The sequence below is a fragment of the Caloenas nicobarica genome, chromosome 28 (genome assembly GCF_036013445.1).
Source record: "Caloenas nicobarica isolate bCalNic1 chromosome 28, bCalNic1.hap1, whole genome shotgun sequence".
NCBI classification, from domain to species: domain Eukaryota; kingdom Metazoa; phylum Chordata; class Aves; order Columbiformes; family Columbidae; genus Caloenas; species Caloenas nicobarica.
The window spans coordinates 299,138-320,461 of NC_088272.1; the positions used below are offsets into that span (position 1 = coordinate 299,138).

Sequence of the window (21,324 nt, forward strand, 5' to 3'; positions counted from 1 at the left end):
TTTCTTTCGATTTTTAAATTTCCGGTTTCGATTTCGTTTTCTTTTTATTTCATGTGTTTTCTGTCGCTTCATTTTTTTAAATTTAATTTTTAATTTTGTTTCATTTTTTATTCCCTGTGGTTTATTTCGTTTCATTTTTTAAAATTTCCTTTTCTATTTCATTTTAATTTTCGTTTCTGTTTGACTTTTATTCCATTTTACTTAATTTTAATTTTCGTTTAACCTCTTTTTAATTTTCAATTCATCATTTTAATCGATTTTAATTTTTTAATTGTATTTCCTATTTTATCTCGTGACGTGCGGGAATTGGGGGAAATTTGGGGAAAAATGTCCCAAAAACGAAACTTGGAGCCAGTTACCGTATTTCCCTGAATATTGGCCCCAATTAAATTTAGCTGCCTAATTACCGTATGTCCCAGAATATACGCCCCATATTTTTTTCCTTCTTAATTACCGTATTTCCCGGAATATACGCCACGCCCCCCCCCCCCCTTTTTTTTTTTTTTTTTTCTTCTTGATTACCGTATTTCCCCGAATATACGCCCCGATTTTTTTTTTGCTTCTCAATTACCGTATTTCCCCGAATATACGCCCCACGCTTTTTTTGGCTTCTTAATTACCGTATTTCCCCGAATATACGCCCCATTTATAGCTGTTTAATTACCGTGTTTACCTGTATATTTGCCACATCATTTAAATTTTTTGTATAAATCGGTAAACACGGGCAGGTGAAATACGGTAATTAAAGGGACCAAAGTTGACTCAATCTTGACCAAAATCAATGCGGAATTGAGCAACATAGCCCCAGAATTGACCCAAATCACCAAAAAATTGACCAAAATCAACTCAAAATTGAACATAATCGCCCCAAAATTGACCAAAATTAACTCAAAATTGCCCAAAATTGCCCCAAAATTGACCCAAATGGCCTCAAAATTGACCAAATTGCCCCCAAAATCACCAAAATCAACTCAAAATCGAACAAAATCGCCCCAAAATTGACCAAAATCAACTCAAAATTGACCAAAATTCCCCAAAATCAACTCAAAATCGACCAAAATTCCCCAAACTTGACCTAAAAACGCTTCAAAACTGACCCAAATTGGCCCAAATGGACCCAAATCGCTCCAAATTGCCCTAAATTGACAAAAATCTCCCCAGAATTTGGCAAAAATCGCCTCAAAATTGCCTGTATTTACCTGTATATTCGCCCGTTTTCATTTTTCGTATAAATCGGGAAATAGGCGAAATACAGTAATTAAAGAACGAAACTTTGGTGCGAATACTCGGGTAACTACGGTAATTAAACAGCAAAAAATGCGGCGAATATTCGGGTGAATACGGTAACTGCACCACTTAAAAATTTTCCTCATTTTTTTCTCGTATTTTTCCCTTATTTTCCCGAATTCGCCCCGGATTTCTTTGATTTTCCCCCCCGATTGCCTGCAATTTCCACCCCCAAATTTCTGTTTGGGTCCCTCCCGAACTCCTTGGTCCCTTGGGGCACTCCTGGGTCCCTCCCGAACTCCTGGGTCCCTCCCGAACTCCTGGGTCCCTTGGGGCACTCCTGGGTCCCCCCCAAACTCCTGGGTCCTTCCCGGACTCCTGGGTCCCTCCCGAACTCCTGGGTCCCTTGGGGCACTCCTGGGTCCCTCCCGGACTCCTGGGTCCCTTCCCGAACTCCTGGGTCCCTTGGGGCACTCCTGGTTCCCTCCCGAACTCCTGGGTCCCTTGGGGCACTCCTGGGTCCCTCCGAACTCCTGGGTCCCTCCCGAACTGCTGGGTCCCTCCCGGACTCCTGGGTCCCTTGGGGCACTCCTGGGTCCCTCCCGAACTCCTGGGTCCCCCCCCGAACTCCTGGGTCCCTTGGGGCACTCCTGGGTCCCTCCCGAACTCCTGGGTCCCTCCCGAACGCCTGGGTCCCTCGGGGTCCAAACCAGCCGCCTCATCCCCTGCCTTTATCCAGGGCGTTTCTTTAATTATTATTAATTAACATTAATTATTAACAAAACTCCCCTTCCCCTCCCCCCCCCCCCAATAAACCCCCCGGGGGGGTCCGGGCGGCCCCTCCCCCCAGCTCCCCCCCCCGTCCCGAACCCGCAGGACGGGGGGGGCGGGATCGGGCCCTTCCCCTCCCCCACCCCCCCAAAAAAAACCCCAAAACCGTTAAAAAAAAAAACCAAAACAAAAAAACCACCCCCCCCCTTATGCACGCCGGGCTCCGCCCCCTTCATTTGCATAGCCACGCCCCCTCCCCCGCTTCCCGTCCGGGGATTGGCTGGTACCGCCGGGGGGGGGGGCGGGGCCGAGCACCATAGAGACAATGGGGGGGTGGGGAGGGGGCGTGGCCACGAACGCGGGGGGCGGAGCCAAAACCCCGGGGGGTCAAGGTGGGCGGAGCCTCAAGGGGGCGTGGCCACAATTGATTGGGGGGGTGTGAAGTGGGAGGAGCTTGCCCTGGTGGGCGGAGCTTCGGGGAGGGGGGGCGTGGCCAAACCCCAGGAGTTAAAAGTGGGTGGAGCCTCGGGGGGCGTGGCCAAACCCCAGGGATTCAAAGTGGGCGGAGCCTCAGGGGGCGTGGCCAAACCCCCCAGGGATCGAAAGTGGGTGGGGTCTCAAGGGGGCGTGGCCAAACTCGCCGGGGTTTAAAGTGGGCGGAGGCTCAGGGGGGCGTGGCCAAACCTCCAAGGGTCGAAGTGGGTGGGGTCTCAAGGGGGCGTGGCCAAACCCCAGGGATTCAAAGTGGGCGGCGCCTCGGGGGGGGGGGCGTGGCCAAACCCCCAAGGGTCAAAGTGGGTGGAGCCTCAGGGGGGCGTGGCCAAACCCCAGGGATTCAAAGTGGGCGGAGCCTCAGGGGGGCGTGGCCAAACCCCCAAGGGTCAAAGTGGGTGGAGCCTCAGGGGGGGGTGTGGCCAAACCCCGGGGAGTCAAAGTGGGTGGAGCCCAAGGGGGGGGGCGTGGCCAAGCCCCCAAGGGTCAAAGTGGGTGGGGTGTCAAGGGGGCGTGGCCAAACTCGCCGGGGTTTAAAGTGGGCGGAGCCTCAAGGGGGGGGGCGTGGCCACCCCTCCCGGTGTGGGGGGGCGCTTCCAGGCGGGCGTGGCTTGGCGGGCGTGGCCTGGAAGTGGGCGTGGCTTACGGGGGGCGTGGCTTACAGGGGGCGCGGCCGGGGGGGGGCAGAGCGGCGCTCAGACGCGGGGCAGCAGGCTGCGCTGGCAGCGCCGCAGGCGCTCGGGGGCCCCGCGGCGGCGCCACAGCAGCGCCAGCCCGGCCGCCGCCGCCCCGGCCAGCGCCAGCAGCGCCAGCGGCGCCGCCAGCCCGCCCGCCGCGCCGCCCACCGCGATCACCACCACGTCGCCGTCGGCGCCGTCGCCGCCGGCGTCGGGCGGCGGGAGGGACGGCGCGGGGCAGCCCAGCCAATCGCGGAGCAGGGATTTGGGGGAGCCCGGGGTCACGCGGAGGGCGCGGTTGTCGAAGGTCCAGTAGAGGGCGCCCTTGAAGAAGTAGGTGAAGGCTGGGGGGCGGGGGGGGGGGCACGGGGGGACAATGCGGGGACGGGGGGGGCGTGGGGGGGATGGGGCATATGGGGGAAATGGGGGGATATGGGGACATGGGGGCAATGGGGGCAATGGGGGCAATGGGGGCAATGGGGGGATGTGGGGGGATATGGGGGAAATGGGGGATATGGGGACATGGGGGGATATGGGGGGACATGGGGGATATAGGGACATATTGGGGACATGGGGGGATATGGGGACAATGGGGGACATGGGGGTGATGGAGGATATGGGGGGATATGGGGGATATGGGGGTGATGAGAGATATGGGGACAATGGAGACATGGGGGATATAGGGACATTGGGGACATGGGGGGATATGGGGACATGGGGGATATGGGGGGATATGGGGGGATATGGGGACATGGGGACAATGGGGGGATGTGGGGGATATGGGGGATATGGGGACAATGGGGGACATGGGGACATGGGGGCAATGGGGGGATATGGGGAGGTATGGGGGGATATGGAGACAATGGGGGATATGGGGGGATATGGGGATATGGGGACATGGGGACATGAGGGCAATGGGGGGATATGGGGGGATATGGGGACATGGGGGGATATGGGGACAATGGGGGATATGGGGACATGGGGGGATATGGGGACAATGGGGGCATATGGGGGCAATGGGGGACATGGGGACATGGGGGGACATGGGGACATGGGGGCAATGGGGGACATGGGGGGACATGGGGGCAATGGGGGGATATGGGGATATAGGGGGATATGGGGGGACATGGGGACAATGGGGGATATGGGGACAATGGGAGGATATGGGGGGACATGGGGGACACAGGTGGGGACACGAAGGCCGGGGGGTGGTGGGGACAAGGGGGGGACGTCGGGGACGGGGGGAGAGAACAGACACCGATCAGGACCCACCGCGTGGCCCCACGGCCCCCATGGCCCCATTGTCCCCATATCCCCCATGTCCCCATGGCCCCCCATGGTCCCCATTGACCCCAATATCCCATTGTCCCCATATCCCCCCATTGTCCCCATATCCCCAATGTCCCCGTGTCCCCAATGTCCCCATGTCCCCCCATATCCCCCCATGTCCCCATATCCCCCCAATGTCCCCATGTCCCCCCATATCCCCCCATGTCCCCATATCCCCCCAATGTCCCCATGTCCCCAATGTCCCCATGTCCCCCCATATCCCCCCATGTCCCCATATCCCCCCAATGTCCCCATGTCCCCCCATATCCCCCCATGTCCCCATATCCCCCCAATGTCCCCATGTCCCCAATGTCCCATGTCCCCCCATATCCCCCCATGTCCCCATATCCCCCCAATGTCCCCATGTCCCCCCATATCCCCCCATGTCCCCATATCCCCCCAATGTCCCCATGTCCCCAATGTCCCCATGTCCCCCCATATCCCCCCATGTCCCCATATCCCCCCAATGTCCCCATGTCCCCAATGTCCCCATGTCCCCCCATATCCCCATATCCCCCCAATGTCCCCATGTCCCCAATCTCCCCATGTCCCCCCATATCCCCCCATGTCCCCATATCCCCCCAATGTCCCCAATGTCCCCATGTCCCCCCATATCCCCCCATGTCCCCATATCCCCCCAATGTCCCCATGTCCCCAATGGCCCCATGTCCCCCCATATCCCCCCATTGTCCCCACTGACCCCAATGTCCCCATGTCCCTCCATTGTCCCCATATCCCCCTTGTCCCCATGTCCCCCCATATCCCCCATGTCCCCTCATTGTCCCCATTGACCCCAATGTCCCCATGTCCCCTCATTGTCCCTATATCTCCCTTGTCCCCACGTCCCCCCATTGTCCCCATTGACCCCAATGTCCCCACGTCCCCCCATTGTCCCCATTGACCCCAATGTCCCCCATTACCCCCAATATCCCATTGTCCCCATATCCCCAATGTCCCCATGGCCCCTCATTGTCCCTATTGACCCCAATGTCCCCACGGCCCCCCACTGTCCCCATTGTCCCCTCACCCTCGTCGTGCCCCACGAACGCCCCCTGGGGGCTGGCGGGGACCCCCCCCCAGACCCCCATGTCCTTGGGGTACTCGGGGTCCACGGCGCCCGTGTCCTCGTTGAACCGGTAATACCTGCCGGACAATGAATTGGGGACAAGTGGGGACGCTGGGGGGCCTCCCGGAGACCCCAAGAAAGGGCTCGCTCGGGAGCTTCCAGAAGGTTCTAAGAGGTCCCAGAAGGGCCCCGAATGTCCCCGAGGGTGCCAAGAGGTTCCCCCAAAGCTCGCAAGGGTCCCCACAAGGACCCGGGAGGTCCCCAAAGGTCCCAGAAGGTTCTAGAAGGTTCTAGAAGGTCCCAAAGGTCCCAGAAGGTCCCAGAAAGTTCCAGAAAGTCCCAAAGGTCCCAGAAAGTTCCAGAAGGTCCCAAAGGTCCCAAGAGGCCCCAGAAGGTCCCAGAAAGTTCCAGAAGGTCCCAGAAGGTCCCAAAGGTCCCAAAAGGTCCCAGAAGGTCCCAAAAGTCACAAAGGTCCCAAAAGGTCCCAGAAGGTCCCAAAAGTTCCAAGAGACCCCAGAAGGTCCCAGAAAGTTCCAGAAGGTCCCAGAAGGTCCCAAAGGTCCCAGAAGGTCCCAAAGGTCCCAGAAAGTCCCAGAAAGTTCCAGAAGGTCCCAAAGGTCCCAGAAGGTTCTAGAAGGTCCCAAGAGGCCCCAAAAGGTCCCAAAGGTCCCGAAGGTTCTAGAAGGTCCCAAAGGTCCCAGAAGGTCCCAGAAAGTTCCAGAAAGTCCCAAAGGCCCCAGAAGGTCCCAGAAGGTCCCAAAGGTCCCAAGAGACCCCAGAAGGTCCCAGAAAGTTCCAGAAGGTTCCAGAAGGTCCCAGAAGGTCCAAAGGCCCCAGAAAGTCCCAAAGGTCCCAAAGGTCCCAGAAGGTTCTAGAAGGTCCCAAAGGTCCCAGAAGGTCCCAGAAAGTTCCAGAAGGTCCCAAAGGTTCCAGAAGATCCCAAAGGTCCCAAAGGTCCCAGAAAGTTCCAGAAAGTCCCAAAGGTCCCAAAGGTTCCAGAAGGTCCCAAAGATCCCAGAAGGTCCCAGAAAGTTCCAGAAGGTCCCAAAGGTTCCAGAAGATCCCAAGGGTCCCAGAAGGTCCCAGAAAGTTCCAGAAGGTCCCAAAGGCCCCAGAAGGTTCTAGAAGGTCCCAAGAGGCCCCAAAAGGTCCCAAAGGTCCCAAAGGTCCCAAAGGTCCCAGAAGGTCCCAGAAGGTCCCAAAAGTCCCAGAAGGTTCTAGAAGGTCCCAGAAAGTTCCAGAAGGTTCCAGAAGGTCCCAGAAGGTCCAAAGGTCCCAAAGGTCCCAGAAAGTCCCAGAAAGTTCCAGAAAGTCCCAAAGGTCCCAGAAAGTTCCAGAAGGTCCCAGAAGGTCCCAGAAAGTTCCAGAAGGTCCCAAAGGTCCCAGAAAGTCCCAGAAAGTTCCAGAAGATCCCAAAGGTCCCAGAAAGTTCCAGAAGGTCCCAAAGGCCCCAGAAAGTCCCAGAAAGTTCCAGAAGATCCCAAAGGTCCCAGAAGGTCCCAAAGGTCCCGAAGGTTCTAGAAGGTCCCAGAAGGTCCCAGAAGGTCTCAGAAAGTTCCAGAAGGTCCCAAAGATCCCAGAAGGTCCCAGAAGGTCCCAGAAAGTTCCAGAAGGTCCCAAAGGTCCCAGAAGATCCCAAAGGTCCCAAAGGTCCCAGAAAGTTCCAGAAAGTCCCAGAAGGTCCCAGAAAGTTCCAGAAAGTCCCAGAGGTTCCAGAAGGTCCAAAGGCCCCAGAAGGTCCCAGAAGGTCCCAGAAGGTCCCAAAGGTCCCAGAAGGTCCCAGAAAGTTCCAGAAGGTCCCAAAGGCCCCAGAAGGTCCCAGAAGGTCCCAGAAGGTCCCAAGAGGCCCCAGAAGGTCCCAAAAAATTCCAGAAGGTCCCAAAGGTCCCAGAAAGTCCCAGAAAGTTCCAGAAGATCCCAAAGGTCCCAAAGGTCCCAGAAAGTTCCAGAAAGTCCCAAAGGTCCCAAAGGTTCCAGAAGGTTCTAGAAGGTCCCAAAGGCCCCAGAAGGTCCCAGAAGGTCCCAAAGGTCCCAGAAGGTCCCAGAAAGTCCCAAAGGTCCCAGAAGGTCCCAAAGGTCCCAAAGGTCCCAGAAGGTCCCAAAGGTCCCAAAGGTCCCAGAAGGTCCCAAAGGTCCCAGAAGGTCCCAGAAAGTCCCAAAGGTCCCAGAAGGTCCCAAAGGTCCCAAAGATCCCAGAAGGTCCCAAAGGCCCCAGAAGGTCCCAGAAGGTCCCAAAGGCCCCAGAAGGTTCTAGAAGGTCGCAAAGGTCCCCGAAGGTCCCCGTTGTCACCCACTTGTCCCCGCGGAACAGGTAGGTCTTCCCGCTGGGCAGCCAGAGCAGCGCGGCGTCCAACCCGTCCCGGGGGACCCCCCGGCCCATGTCGCCCAGCGCCCGCGGGTACCCGGGCTCCAGCGCCGCCTCCGCGAACACCCAGTGGCGGTCACCTGGGCACGGGGGACACGGGGCCGGGTCAGCCGGGGGCGATAGGGGGACGCCGCGGGGCATATCGCGACGTATCGCGGCGATATAAGGGCGTATTGGCTCATATCGGGGCATATCGCGGCGTATCGGGTCGTATCGCGGCGATACGGTGACGGACAGGGTCATATCGTGGCCGTATCGCGACGCATTGGGCCATATCGTGGCGATATAACGATGTTTTGGGGCATATCGCGGCGATATCGCGGCGTATCGGGGCATATCGCGGCGATATCGCGGCGTATCGGGGCATATCGTGGCGATATCAGGGCGGTACAGTGACGGACAGGGTCGTATCGTGGCCGTATCACGACATATCGGGTCACATTGCGGCAATCGAACGACGTATCGGGTCACATCGCAGCAATATCGCAGCGTTTCGGGGCATAGCGCGGCGATACACGGACGTAGCGGGTCATATCGTGGTGATATCACGGCGTTTCGGGGCATATCGCGGCGATACACGGACGTAGCGGGTCATATCGCGGCAATATTGCCCGATATCCCGCCCGGAGCCCCCGTTCCTGCCGCGATACGACCCGATAGATCGCTCCATGGCCGCGATACGACCCGAAAGGCCGCGATATGGCCGCGATACGTCCCGACCCGGCGTCGTAGCGCCGCGACGTGACCCAGAACGCCGCGATATGTGGCGATATGGCCCCGGTATATCGCGATACGTCGCGATACGGCCCTGGTACGTCGCGATACGGCGCGATACGGCCCTGATACGGCGCGATGTGGCCGCGATACGTCGCGATACGTCGCGATACGTCGCGATATGGCGCGATATGGCCCCGATACGTCGCCATACGTCGCGATACGGCGCGATATGGCCCCGATACGTCGCGATACGGCCACGATACGTCGCGATACGGCGCGATATGGCCGCGATACGGCGCGATATGGCCCCGATACGTCGCGATACGGCCACGATACGTCGCGATACGTCGCGATATGGCGCGATATGGCCCCGATACGTCGCGATACGTCGCGATACGGCGTAAGGGCGTCGCCAACGCACCCTTGAAGAAGACGAACTTCCCGTCCTTGCGCTCGTAGGCCGCGCTGATGCTGGGGGGCAGCCCGGCCCAGAACTGCCCAATGGGGAGAGGGTGACCCGGGAGGACTCGCCCGTCACGGACCCGCCAGAACCAGCGCTCCTGGGGGGGGGACGGACAAGTCGGTGGCATCTCGGGGTCCCCAGGGCCACCAATGTGTCCCCAAGTCCATCCCAATGTCCCCGTTGTCCCCGTTGTCCCCGTTGTCTCCAATGTCTCCATTGTCCTCAATGTCTCCATTGTCCCCATTGGCCCCAACGTCCTCGTTGTCCCCAATGTCCCCATTGTCCCCATTGTCCCATCACCCCCATCGACCCCAATGTCCCCAATGTCCCCATCACCCCCAATGTCCCCATCATTCCCATTGTCCCCATCACCCCAATGCCCCCATCACCCCCAATGTCCCCATTGTCCCCATTGCCCCCATTGTCCTCATTGTCCCCAATGTCCCATTGACCCCAAGGTCCCCATTGTCCCCAATGTCCCATCACCCCCATTGACCCCAGTGTCCCCAATGTCCCCATCACCCCCAATGTCCCCATCGTTCCCATTGTCCCCATCACCCCAATGCCCCCATCACCCCCAATGTCCCCAATGTCCCATTGACCCCAAGGTCCCCATTGTCCCCAATGTCCCATCACCCCCATTGACCCCAATGTCCCCAGTGTCCCCATCACCCCCAATGTCCCCAATGTCCCCATGTCCCCATTGTCCGAATCACCCCAATGTCCCCATCACCCCCATTGTCCCCAGTGTCCCCATCACCCCCATTGTCCCCATTGTCCCCGATGTCCCCGATGTCCCCACCTTGAAGACGAACATCTCCCCCCTCAGCATGGCCACGGTGTCGAAGTTCCCGTCGCAGATCCGGGGGCCGTGGGGCGACCCCTGGGTGGGACCCGGGGACAGCGGCGGCCACGTGGGGCCGGGACCCGAACCTGGGGGGACGGGGGGGGTCAGCAGGGACCCACAGGGACCCACAGGGACCCAAAGGGACCCATCGGGACCAACCGTAGAGCTGCTGGATGCCGCGTCGGTCGTCGTCGGGCAGGACGAAGCTCTCGGTGTCCATCCATTGGTAGAACGGGGCCATGATGGCCGAGGGGTCGCTCGAGTGCTCCAGGCCCAGCGCGTGGCCCAGCTCGTGAACCGCCACCAGAAACAGGTCGTTCCCTGCGGGGGGGTTCGGGGGGAAAACGCGGGAAATGGGGCAAAAGGGGAGAGGAGGGGGGAGAAAAGGGCAAGTTGGGGCGAGAAAATACAACGGCGGGGCAAGAAAACCCAAGATTAGGTCAAGAAACCCAACGTAGGGTCGAGAAACCCAACGTTGGGTCAAGAAAACCCAACGTTGGGTCAAGAAATCTCGAAGTTGGGTGAAGAAACCCAATGTTGGGTCAAGAACACCCAAGATTAGGTCAAGGAACCCAATGTTTGGTCAAGAAAACCCAACGTTGGGTCAAGAAAACCCAACGTTGGGTCAAGAAAACTCGAAGTTGGGTGAAGAAACCCAATGCTGGGTCAAGAAAACCCAATTTGGGTCAAGAAAACCCAACGTTGGGTCGAGAAACCCAACGTTGGGTCGAGAAAACCCAAGATCAGGTCAAGAAAACCCAATGTTGGGTCAAGAAAAGTCAACATTAGGTCAAGAAAACCCAACGTTGGGTCAAGAAAACCCAAGATTAGGTCAAGAAAACCCAACGTTGGGTCAACAGAACCCGAGGTTGGGTCAAAAAAACTCAACGTTGGGTCAAGAAACCCAACGTTGGGTCAAGAAAAACCAAGATTACGTCAAGGAAACCCAACGTTGGGTCAAGAAAACTCAATATTGGGTCAACAGAACCCAACGTTAGGTCAAGAAAACCCAAACTTGGGTCAAGAAAACCCCAACTTGGGTCAAGAAAACCCCAAGTTGGGTCAAGAAAAGCCAACGTTGGGTCAAGAAAACCCTACATTGGGTCAACAGAACCCAAAGTTGGGTCAAGAAAAGCCAACGTTGGGTCAAGAAACCCAACGTTGGGTCAAGGAAAGCCAACGTTGGGTCAAGAAAAGCCCAAATTGGGGTCTCGGGACTCACCGCTGAGGTCGTGGTTCTGGTCGGTCCAGGGCTCGGCCTCATCGAAGTGCGTGTCCCCCCCGATGTGGGGCCCGGGGAAGTAGGCGTGGGCCAGGAAGCCCCCGGGCCCGTCGAAGGGGGCGCTGTCCCCATGGAAGCCCTCGGCGAATAGGATGAGGATGTCGGCCTGGGGGGCGGAGCCTCCCGCCCCATAGGGAACCTCGCGGAAGGTCAAGGGGGCGGCGGCGGCCCAGGCGGCGAAGGCGCGACGGATGGCGGAGACGGTGCCGGCGCGACCCACCTTGGGGGTGAAGTTCTGGATGCTGGGGGGGGCGGGACATGTGGGGGTCAGGAAGCTCCTATGGGGTCCTGGGACCCATAACTACGTCTAGGTGGGCAATAGGAGGGTCCCCGGCCCCATAACTGCCATCGGTTCCTCACCAGGAGAAGTTCTCCAGATGTCTCCAGACCCATAACTACCATTAGATCTTGACCCGGACATGTTCCTATGGGGCCCTGGGACCCATAACTACGTCTAGGTGGGCAATAGGAGGGTCCCCGGCCCCATAACTGCCATTGGTTCCTCACCAGGAGATGTTCTCCAGTTGTCTCCAGACCCATAACTATCTCAAGATCTGCACGGGGACATGCTCCTATGGGGCCCTGGGACCCATAACTACGTCTAGGTGGGCAATGGGAGGGTCCCCAGCCCCATAACTGCCATCGGTTCCTCACCAGGAGATGTTCTCCAGTTGTCTCCAGACCCATAACTACCATTAGATCTTGACCCGGACATGTTCCTATGGGGCCCTGGGACCCATAACTACCTCTAGGTGGGCAATGGGAGGGTCCCCAGCCCCACAACAACTTCTAGAAGACCCACAGACCCCAGAGATGGACCCGCCGGCCCCACAGATCTTCTCGTTGAGGCCCCACGGCCCCATGACCGGACCCACAACCGCCACCCATCGCCCCACGAGCCCCACGGATGGCCCCCCGGGCCCCGCCCCCGGGCCCCCTGACCTGTAGGTGACCTCGGGCCCGTCCCAGCGCGCCCCCTGCAGGGCGAAGCGGCGCCGCCGCCTCCGCACGTTGCCCTTGACCTGCGAGCCCAGCTGGTCCGGGACCCCACAGCGGGGGCGCAGCATGGCCCTGCGGCAGACGGCAAGGCCGTGGGGGGCTGACCCATAGGCCGACCCATAGACCCCAGAGACCGACCCATAGACCCAGAGACCAACCCATAGACCCCATGGATGGAGCCACAGACCCATGGATGGAGCCATGGATCCCATAGACCAGCCCATAGACCCATAGACCGGCCCATAGATCCCATAGACCGGCCCATAGACCCATGGATGGACCCACAGACCCATGGATGGAGCCATAGACCCATAGATGGAGCCATAGACCCATGGATGGACACATAGACCCCATGGATGGAGCCACAGACCCATAGATGGAGCCATAGACCCCATAGACCAACCCATAGAACCATAGATGGAGCCACAGACCCATAGATGGAGCCATAGACCCATAGATGGAGCCATAGCCCCATGGATGGAGCCACAGACCCCATGGATGGAGCCACAGACCCATAGATGGAGCCATAGACCCATAGATGGAGCCATAGACCCATGGATGGAGCCACAGACCCATGGATGGAGCCACAGACCCATAGATGGAGCCATAGACCCATGGATGGAGCCACAGACCCATAGATGGAGCCATAGACCCATAGATGGAGCCATAGACCCATGGATGGAGCCATAGACCGACCCATAGACCCCATGGATGGAGCCACAGACCCATAGATGGAGCCATAGACCCATAGACCAACCCATAGACCCATGGATGGACACATAGACCCCATGGATGGAGCCATAGGCCGACCCATAGACCCCATGGATGGAGCCACAGACCCATAGATGGAGCCACAGACCCATAGATGGAGCCATAGACCCATAGATGGAGCCATAGACCCATGGATGGAGCCACAGACCCATAGATGGAGCCATAGACCCATAGATGGAGCCATAGACCCCATGGATGGAGCCATAGACCCATGGATGGAGCCACAGACCCATAGATGGAGCCATAGACCCATAGATGGAGCCATAGACCCCATGGATGGAGCCATAGACCCATGGATGGAGCCACAGACCCATAGATGGAGCCATAGACCCATGGATGGAGCCACAGACCCATAGATGGAGCCATAGACCCATAGATGGAGCCATAGACCCATAGATGGAGCCACAGACCCATGGATGGAGCCATAGACCCATAGATGGAGCCATAGACCCCATGGATGGAGCCATAGACCCATGGATGGAGCCATAGACCCCATGGATGGAGCCATAGACCCATAGATGGAGCCATAGACCCATGGATGGAGCCATAGACCCATAGATGGAGCCATAGACCCCATGGATGGAGCCATAGACCCATGGATGGAGCCATAGACCCCATGGATGGAGCCATAGACCCATAGATGGAGCCATAGACCCATAGATGGAGCCACAGACCCATGGATGGAGCCATAGACCCATAGATGGAGCCATAGACCCCATGGATGGAGCCATAGACCCATGGATGGAGCCATAGACCCCATGGATGGAGCCATAGACCCATAGATGGAGCCATAGACCCATGGATGGAGCCATAGACCCATAGATGGAGCCATAGACCCCATGGATGGAGCCATAGACCCATGGATGGAGCCATAGACCCCATGGATGGAGCCATAGACCCATAGATGGAGCCATAGACCCATGGATGGAGCCACAGACCCATGGATGGAGCCACAGACCCATAGATGGAGCCATAGACCCATGAATGGACACATAGACCCCATAGATGGAGCCACAGATGGACCCATAGACCCCATAGACCAACCCATAGACCCCATGGATGGAGCCACAGACCCATGGATGGAGCCACAGACCCATGGATGGAGCCACAGACCCATAGACCAACCCATAGACCCATGGATGGAGCCACAGACCCATGGATGGAGCCACAGACCCATGGATGGAGCCACAGACCCATAGACCAACCCATAGACCCATGGATGGAGCCACAGACCCATGGATGGAGCCATAGACCCATAGATGAACCCACAGACCCCATAGACCGACCCATAGACCCCATGGATGGAGCCACAGACCCCGCCCCACAGACCCCTGCCCCATTGAGCCCCATTGACCCCCACCCCACTGAGCCGCCCCACTGACCCCCATTGACCCCCGCCCCACTGACCCCGCCCCACAGACCCTGCCCCACAGACCCCGCCCCACTGACCCCTGCCCCACTGACCCCCATTGACCCCCATTGACCCCTGCCCCACAGACACACCCCACTGACCCCCATTAACCCCCGCCCCACTGACCCCGCCCCACTGACCCCCATTAACCCCCGCCCCACTGACCCCCTTTGACCCCTGCCCCACAGACCCCGCCCCACTGACCCCTGCCCCATTGACCCCTGCCCCATTGACCCCCATTGACCCCCATTGACCCCCATTGACCCCCGCCCCACAGACCCCGCCCCACTGACCCCTGCCCCATTGACCCCCATTGACCCCCACCCCACAGACCCCGCCCCATTGACCCCCATTGACCCCCATAGACCCGCCCCACAGACCCCGCCCCATTGACCCCCACTTACCCCGCCCCACAGACCCCGCCCCATTGACCCCCATTGACCCCCATTGACCCGCCCTATTGACCCCTGCCCCACAGACCCGCCCCACAGACCCCGCCCCACAGACCCCACCCCATTGACCCCCATTGACCCCCCACCCCACAGACCCCGCCCCACTGACCCTGCCCCATTGACCCCCATTGACCCCCATTGGCCCCTGCCCCACAGACCCCTGCCCCATTGACCCCCAATGACCGCTGCCCCACTGACCCGCCCCACAGACCCCTGCCCCACTGACCCCCATTGACCCCCATTGACCCCCACCCCACTGACCCCACCCCACTGACCCCCGCCCCATTGACCCCCACTGACCCCTGCCCCACAGACCCCTGCCCCACTGACCCCTGCCCCATTGACCCCCATTGACCCCCACTGACCCCGCCCCACTGACCCCTGCCCCATTGACCTCCATTGACCCCCATTGACCCCTGCCCCACAGAGCTGCCCCACTGACCCCGCCCCACTGACCCCTGCCCCATTGACCCCCACTGACCCCCATTGACCCGCCCCATTGACCCCCATTGACCCCTGCCCCACAGACACACCCCACTGACCCCCATTGACCCCTGCCCCCCTGACCCCACCCCACTGACCCCTGCCCCATTGACCCCCATTGACCCCCATTGACCCCTGCCCCACAGACCCCCATTGACCCCCATTGACCCCCATTGACCCCCGCCCCACAGACCCCGCCCCACTGACCCCTGCCCCACTGACCCCCATTGACCCCCATTGACCCCTGCCCCACAGACCCCCATTGACCCCCATTGACCCCCACAGACCCGCCCCACTGACCCCACCCCACTGACCCCTGCCCCATTGACCCCCATTGACCCCACCCCACTGACCCCCACTGACCCCACCCCATTGAGCCCCATTGACCCCCATTGACCCCCACCCCACTGACCCCGCCCCACTGACCCCTGCCCCATTGACCCCCATTGACCCCCATTGACCCGCCCCATTGACCCCCATTGACCCCCATTGACCCCCGCCCCACAGACCCCGCCCCACTGACCCCTGCCCCATTGACCCCCATTGACCCCCACCCCACTGACCCCTGCCCCATTGACCCCCATTGACCCCCATTGACCCCCACCCCACAGACCCTGCCCCACTGACCCCCACTGACCCCGCCCCACTGACCCCCGCCCCATTGACCCCCATTGACCCCCATTGGCCCCTGCCCCACAGACACACCCCACTGACCCCCATTGACCCCCCCACCCCACACACTCCCCCCACTGACCCCCGCCCCATTGACCCCCATTGACCCCCATTGACACCCATTGACCCCCCACCCCACTGACCCCGCCCCACAGACCCCTGCCCGATTGACCCCCATTGACCCCCATTGACCCTGCTCCACTGACCCCGCTCCACTGACCCCCATTGACCCCCACAGACCCGCCCCACTGACCCCGCCCCCCTGACCCCTGCCCCATTGAGCCCCATTGAGCCCCATTGACCCCCACAGACCTGCCCCACTGACCCCACCCCATTGACCCCCACCCCACTGACCCCGCCCCATTGACCCCCACTGACCCCCACTGACCCCGCCCCCCTGACCCCCACTGACCCCCATTGACCCCCATTGACCCCCATTGACCCCCATTGACCCCAATCGACCCCCATTGACCCCCACAGACCTGCCCCTCTGACCCCCCACTGACCCCACCCCACTGACCCCCACTGCCCCCGCCCCACCTCAGGGTGTCGGCGTCGGCCTCCCCGGTGACCCGGATGCCGTAGAAGCGCTGCATGCTGGCCAGCGCCCCCTGCAGGGCCCGCGGGGCGCGCAGCGCCGAGCGCAGGTCGCCGGGCGGCAGGTACCCGTAGCGCTGCAGCCAGGCCTGCGGGGGCACGCCTGGGTCCCTCCCGAACGCCTGGGTCCCTCCCGCACGCCGGGGTCCCTCCCGCACGCCTGGGTCCCTCGGGGCACGCCTGGGTCCCTCCCGAACTCCTGGGTCCCTCCCGAACGCCTGGGTCCCTCGGGGCACGCCTGGGTCCCTCCCGAACTCCTGGGTCCCTCCCGAATGCCTGGGTCCCTTGGGGCACTCCTGGGTCCCTCCCGAATGCTGGGGTCCCTCCTGAACGCCTGGGTCCCTCCCGAACGCCTGGGTCCCTCCCGCACGCCGGGGTCCCTCCCGAACGCCGGGGTCCCTCCCACACGCCTGGGTCCCTCCCGAACGCCGGGGTCCCTCGGGGCACGTCTGGGTCCCTCCCAAACGCCGGGGTCCCTCCCGAACGCTGGGGTCCCTTGGGGCACTCCTGGGTCCCTCCCGAACTCTTGGGTCCCTCCCAAACGCCTGGATCCCTCGGGGCACACCTGGGTCCCTCCCAAACGCCGGGGTCCCTCCCGAACACCTGGGTCCCTCCCGAACGCCGGGGTCCCTTCCGAACGCCTGGGTCCCTCCCGAACGCCTGGGTCCCTTCCCGAACTCCTGGGTCCCTTGGGGCACTCCTGGGTCCCTTGGGGCACTCCTGGGTCCCTTGCCCGAACTCCTGTGTCCCTTGGGGCACTCCTGGGTCCCTCCCAAACGCCTGGGTCCCTCGGGGCACACCTGGGTCCCTCCCGAACGCCTGGGTCCCTCCCGAACGCTGGGGTCCCTTGGGGCACTCCTGGGTCCCTCCCGAACTCTTGGGTCCCTCCCAAACGCCTGGATCCCTCGGGGCACTCCTGGGTCCCTCCCAAACGCCGGGGTCCCTCCCGAACGCCTGGGTCCCTTCCGAACGCCTGGGTCCCTCCCGAACGCCTGGGTCCCTTGGGGCACTCCTGGGTCCCTCCCGACCTCCTGGGTCCCTTGGGGCACTCCTGGGTCCCCCCAAACTCCTGGGTCCCTTGGGGCACTCCTGGGTCCCCCCCGAACTCCTGGGTCCCTCCCGAACTCCTGGGTCCCTTCCTGAACTCCTGGGTCCCTCCCGAACTCCTGGGTCCCTCCCGAACTCCTGGGTCCCCCCCGAACTCCTGGGTCCCTTGGGGCACTCCTGGGTCCCTCCCGGACTCCTGGGTCCCCCTTGGGGGGCCAGGCCTAAAAGGGGGCGGGGTCAGACCAAGGGGGCGTGGTCAGGTCCGGGGGGGGCGGGGCGGGGCTAAGGCACCGGACACGCCCACCCCGGACGTGGCTCCGCCCACACGTGGGGACAGAATTAGCAGCCGGTAATTAAGTGGGGGCGGCCCGGACGCCTGGGTCCCTCCCGAACGCCTGGGTCCCCCATTAAATTATAGGGTCCCTCTCCCGAACTCCTGGGTCCCTTCCCAATCACGTGCATCCCTCCCGAACGCCTGGGTCCTCCAGAACTCCTGGGTCCCTCCCGAACTCCTGGGTCCCTTTTTTGGGGGGTTCCTGAACTCCTGGGTCCCTCTCCCGAACTCCTGGGTCCCTTTTTCGGAGGGGGTTCCCGAACTCCTGGGTCTCTCTCCCGAACTCCTGGGTCCCTCTCCCGAACTCCTGGGTCCCCCCCAGAACTCCTGGGTCCCTCTCCCGAACTCCTGGGTCCCCCCCAGAACTCCTGGGTCCCTCTCCCGAACTCCTGGGTCCCTTCCCAATCACGTGCATCCCTCCCGAACGCCTGGGTCCCTCCAGAACTCCTGGGTCCCTCCCGAACGCCTGGGTCCCCCCCAGAACGCCTGGGTCCCTCACCCGAACTCCTGGGTCCCTCTCCTGAACTCCTGGGTCCCCCCCAGAACTCCTGGGTCCCTCTCCCGAACTCCTGGGTCCCTTCCCAATCACGTGCATCCCTCCCGAACGCCTGGGTCCTCCAGAACTCCTGGGTCCCTTTTTTTTGGGGGGGAGAGGTTCCTGAACTCCTGGGTCCCTTGGGGCACTCCTGGGTCCCCCCCCGAACTCCTGGGTCCCTTGGGGCACTCCTGGGTCCCCCCCGAACTCCTGGGTCCCCTGGGGCACTCCTGGGTCCCCCCCCGAACTCCTGGGTCCCCCCGCCACTTCCCGGCCGGACAAACCGCAGCCGGCCGGACACTCTGACAAATTCCACCCCCGCGCTGTTGTTTTTTGGGGCAAAAAACCGCAGAAAAGGCGGAAGCGTCGGAGGAACAAAAACCGGGGCGGGGGGGAGGGCGGGAATGGGGGAAAACCGGCGGAAAACGGGCAAAAACCCAAAAAAAGGAGCAAAAAAGGGAGGGAAAAAAAAAAAAAAAAAAAAAAGAGGAGACGTGGCGGGGGGGGGAGGGGACAAAGGATTGGGGCGAGAAGCGGGGAAATCGGGCAAAAGCGCCCGGACGCCTGGGTCCCGCAGAACGCCTGGGTCCCCTCCCGAACTCCTGGGTCCCCTCTTTGGGTCCCTCCCGAACTCCTGGGTCCCTCCCGAACGCCTGGGTCCCTTGGGGCACTCCTGGGTCCCTCCCGAACTCCTGGGTCCCTTGGGGCACTCCTGGGTCCTTCCCGAACTCCTGGGTCCCTTGGGGCACTCCTGGGTCCGCTATGATATTCTGGGGTCACTTCCCGCACTCCTGGGTCCCCCGCACTCCTGGGTCCCTTGGGGCACTCCTGGGTCCCCCCGCACTCCTGGGTCCCCCGCACTCCTGGGTCCCTGGGGCACTCCTGGGTCCCCCCGCACTCCTGGGTCCCTGGGGCACTCCTGGGTCCCTTGGGGCACTCCTGGGTCCCCCGCACTCCTGGCTGCCCCGCACTCCTGGGTCCCCCGCACTCCTGGGTCCCTGGGGCACTCCTGGGTCCCCCTCACCTCGGGGCTGAACGGGGCGCGGTGGGGCGGGGGAGGGGCGGCCGCCCCCCCCAGCAGCAGCAGCAGCGGCAGCGGCAGCAGCGGCATCGCGGGCGGGGGAGGGGCCGCTGCAGCCGCTTCTGCCGCGCGGGCGGGCGGCGCCGGGGAAGCCACCGGGGGGGAGGGGCGGGGGGCGGGGCGGGGGGCGGGGCGGGGGAGCCAGGAGTCCGGGAGGGACCCAGGAGTCCGGGAGGGACCCAGGAGTTCGGGAAGGGACCCAGGAGTGCGGGAGGGGACCCAGGAGTTCGGGGGGGACCCAGCAGTTCGGGAGGGACCCAGGAGTGCCCCGAGGGACCCAGGAGTTCGGGAGGGGACCCAGGAGTTCGGGAGGGACCCAGGAGTGCCCCAAGGGACCCAGGAGTGCGGGGGGGACCCAGGAGTTCGGGAGGGACCCAGGAGTGCCCCAAGGGACCCAGGAGTGCGGGTGGGACCCAGGAGTTCGGGAGGGACCCAGGAGTGCCCCAAGGGACCCAGGAGTTCGGGAGGGACCCAGGAGTTCGGGGGGGACCCAGGAGTGCCCCAAGGGACCCAGGAGTTCGGGAGGGACCCAGGAGTGCCCCAAGGGACCCAGGAGTTCGGGAGGGACCCAGGAGTTCGGGAGGGACCCAGGAGTGCCCCAAGGGACCCAGGAGTTCGGGAGGGACCCAGGAGTTCGGGAGGGACCCAGGAGTGCCCCAAGGGACCCAGGAGTTCAGGAGGGACCCAGGAGTTCAGGGGGGACCCAGGAATGCCCCAAGGGACCCAGGAGTTCGGGGGGAACCCAGGAGTGCCCCAAGGGACCCAGGAGTTCGGGAGGGACCCAGGAGTTCGGGGGGGACCCAGGAGTTCAGGAGGGACCCAGGAGTGCCCCAAGGGAGCCAGGAGTTCGGGAGGGGACCCAGGAGTGCCCCGAGGGACCCAGGAGTTCGGGAGGGGACCCAGGAGTTCGGGAGGGACCCAGGAGTGCCCCAAGGGACCCAGGAGTTCGGGAGGGACCCAGGAGTTCGGGAAGGGACCCAGGAGTTCGGGAGGGACCCAGGAGTTCGGGGGGGACCCAGGAGTGCCCCAAGGGACCCAGGCGTTCGGCTTTGACCCCCAGGGGGCGCCCGTTGTTGGGGGGGGGGGGCGTGTGTCACGTGAGGGGGAGGAGTCACGTGTGTTGATTTGGGGCGATCACGTGTCGGGGGGGGGAGGGGAGGGGAGGGGCCACCCCCCCCTTTACATCCCCGCCTTTGGCCACGCCCCCAGCTCCTAAACCCCGCCCCATCCGCGAATCCCGCCCCTTTGGCCACGCCCCCATTCACAAACCACGCCCCATTCACAAATCCCGCCCATTCAAAGCTCCGCTCATTCACAAGCCCCGCCCTTTCACAAACTCCGCCCCCATTCCCAAGCCCCGCCCACTCACAAGCCCCGCCCATCCCCAAGCCACGCCCCCATTCCCAAGCCCCGCCCCCATTCCCAAGCCCCGCCCATTCACAAACTCCGCCCCCATTCCCAAGCCCCGCCCCCATTCTCAAGCCCCGCACCCATTCACAAATCCCACCCCATTCACAAGCCCCGCCCCCACTCAGAAGCCCCGCCCATTGACAAGCCCCGCCCATTCACAAACCCCACCCATTCCCAAGCCCCGCCCCCATTCACAAGCCCCGCCCATTCACAATTCCTGCCCCATTCACAAATCCCACCCCATTCCCAAGCCCCGCCCCCTCCCAAGCCCCACCCCCATTCACAAACTCTGCGCC

The 21,324-nt window shown here is 61.8% G+C and overlaps 1 protein-coding gene across 1 annotated transcript; it reads right to left on the reverse strand.

Moving 5' to 3' along the window:
• Window positions 1-2,163: 2,163 nt before the first annotated feature.
• MMP14 (matrix metallopeptidase 14) lies at window positions 2,164-16,775 on the reverse strand. Its single transcript, XM_065653027.1, has 9 exons — window positions 16,565-16,775; window positions 12,179-12,307; window positions 11,177-11,478; window positions 10,114-10,275; window positions 9,910-10,040; window positions 9,066-9,204; window positions 7,857-8,007; window positions 5,524-5,639; window positions 2,164-3,511 (listed from the first exon to the last, which is right to left on the reverse strand). Exons 1-9 carry the CDS (start codon window positions 16,618-16,620, stop codon window positions 3,186-3,188), a joined length of 1,512 nt encoding a protein of 503 aa, XP_065509099.1. The 5' UTR covers window positions 16,621-16,775; the 3' UTR covers window positions 2,164-3,185.
• Window positions 16,776-21,324: the final 4,549 nt, after the last annotated feature.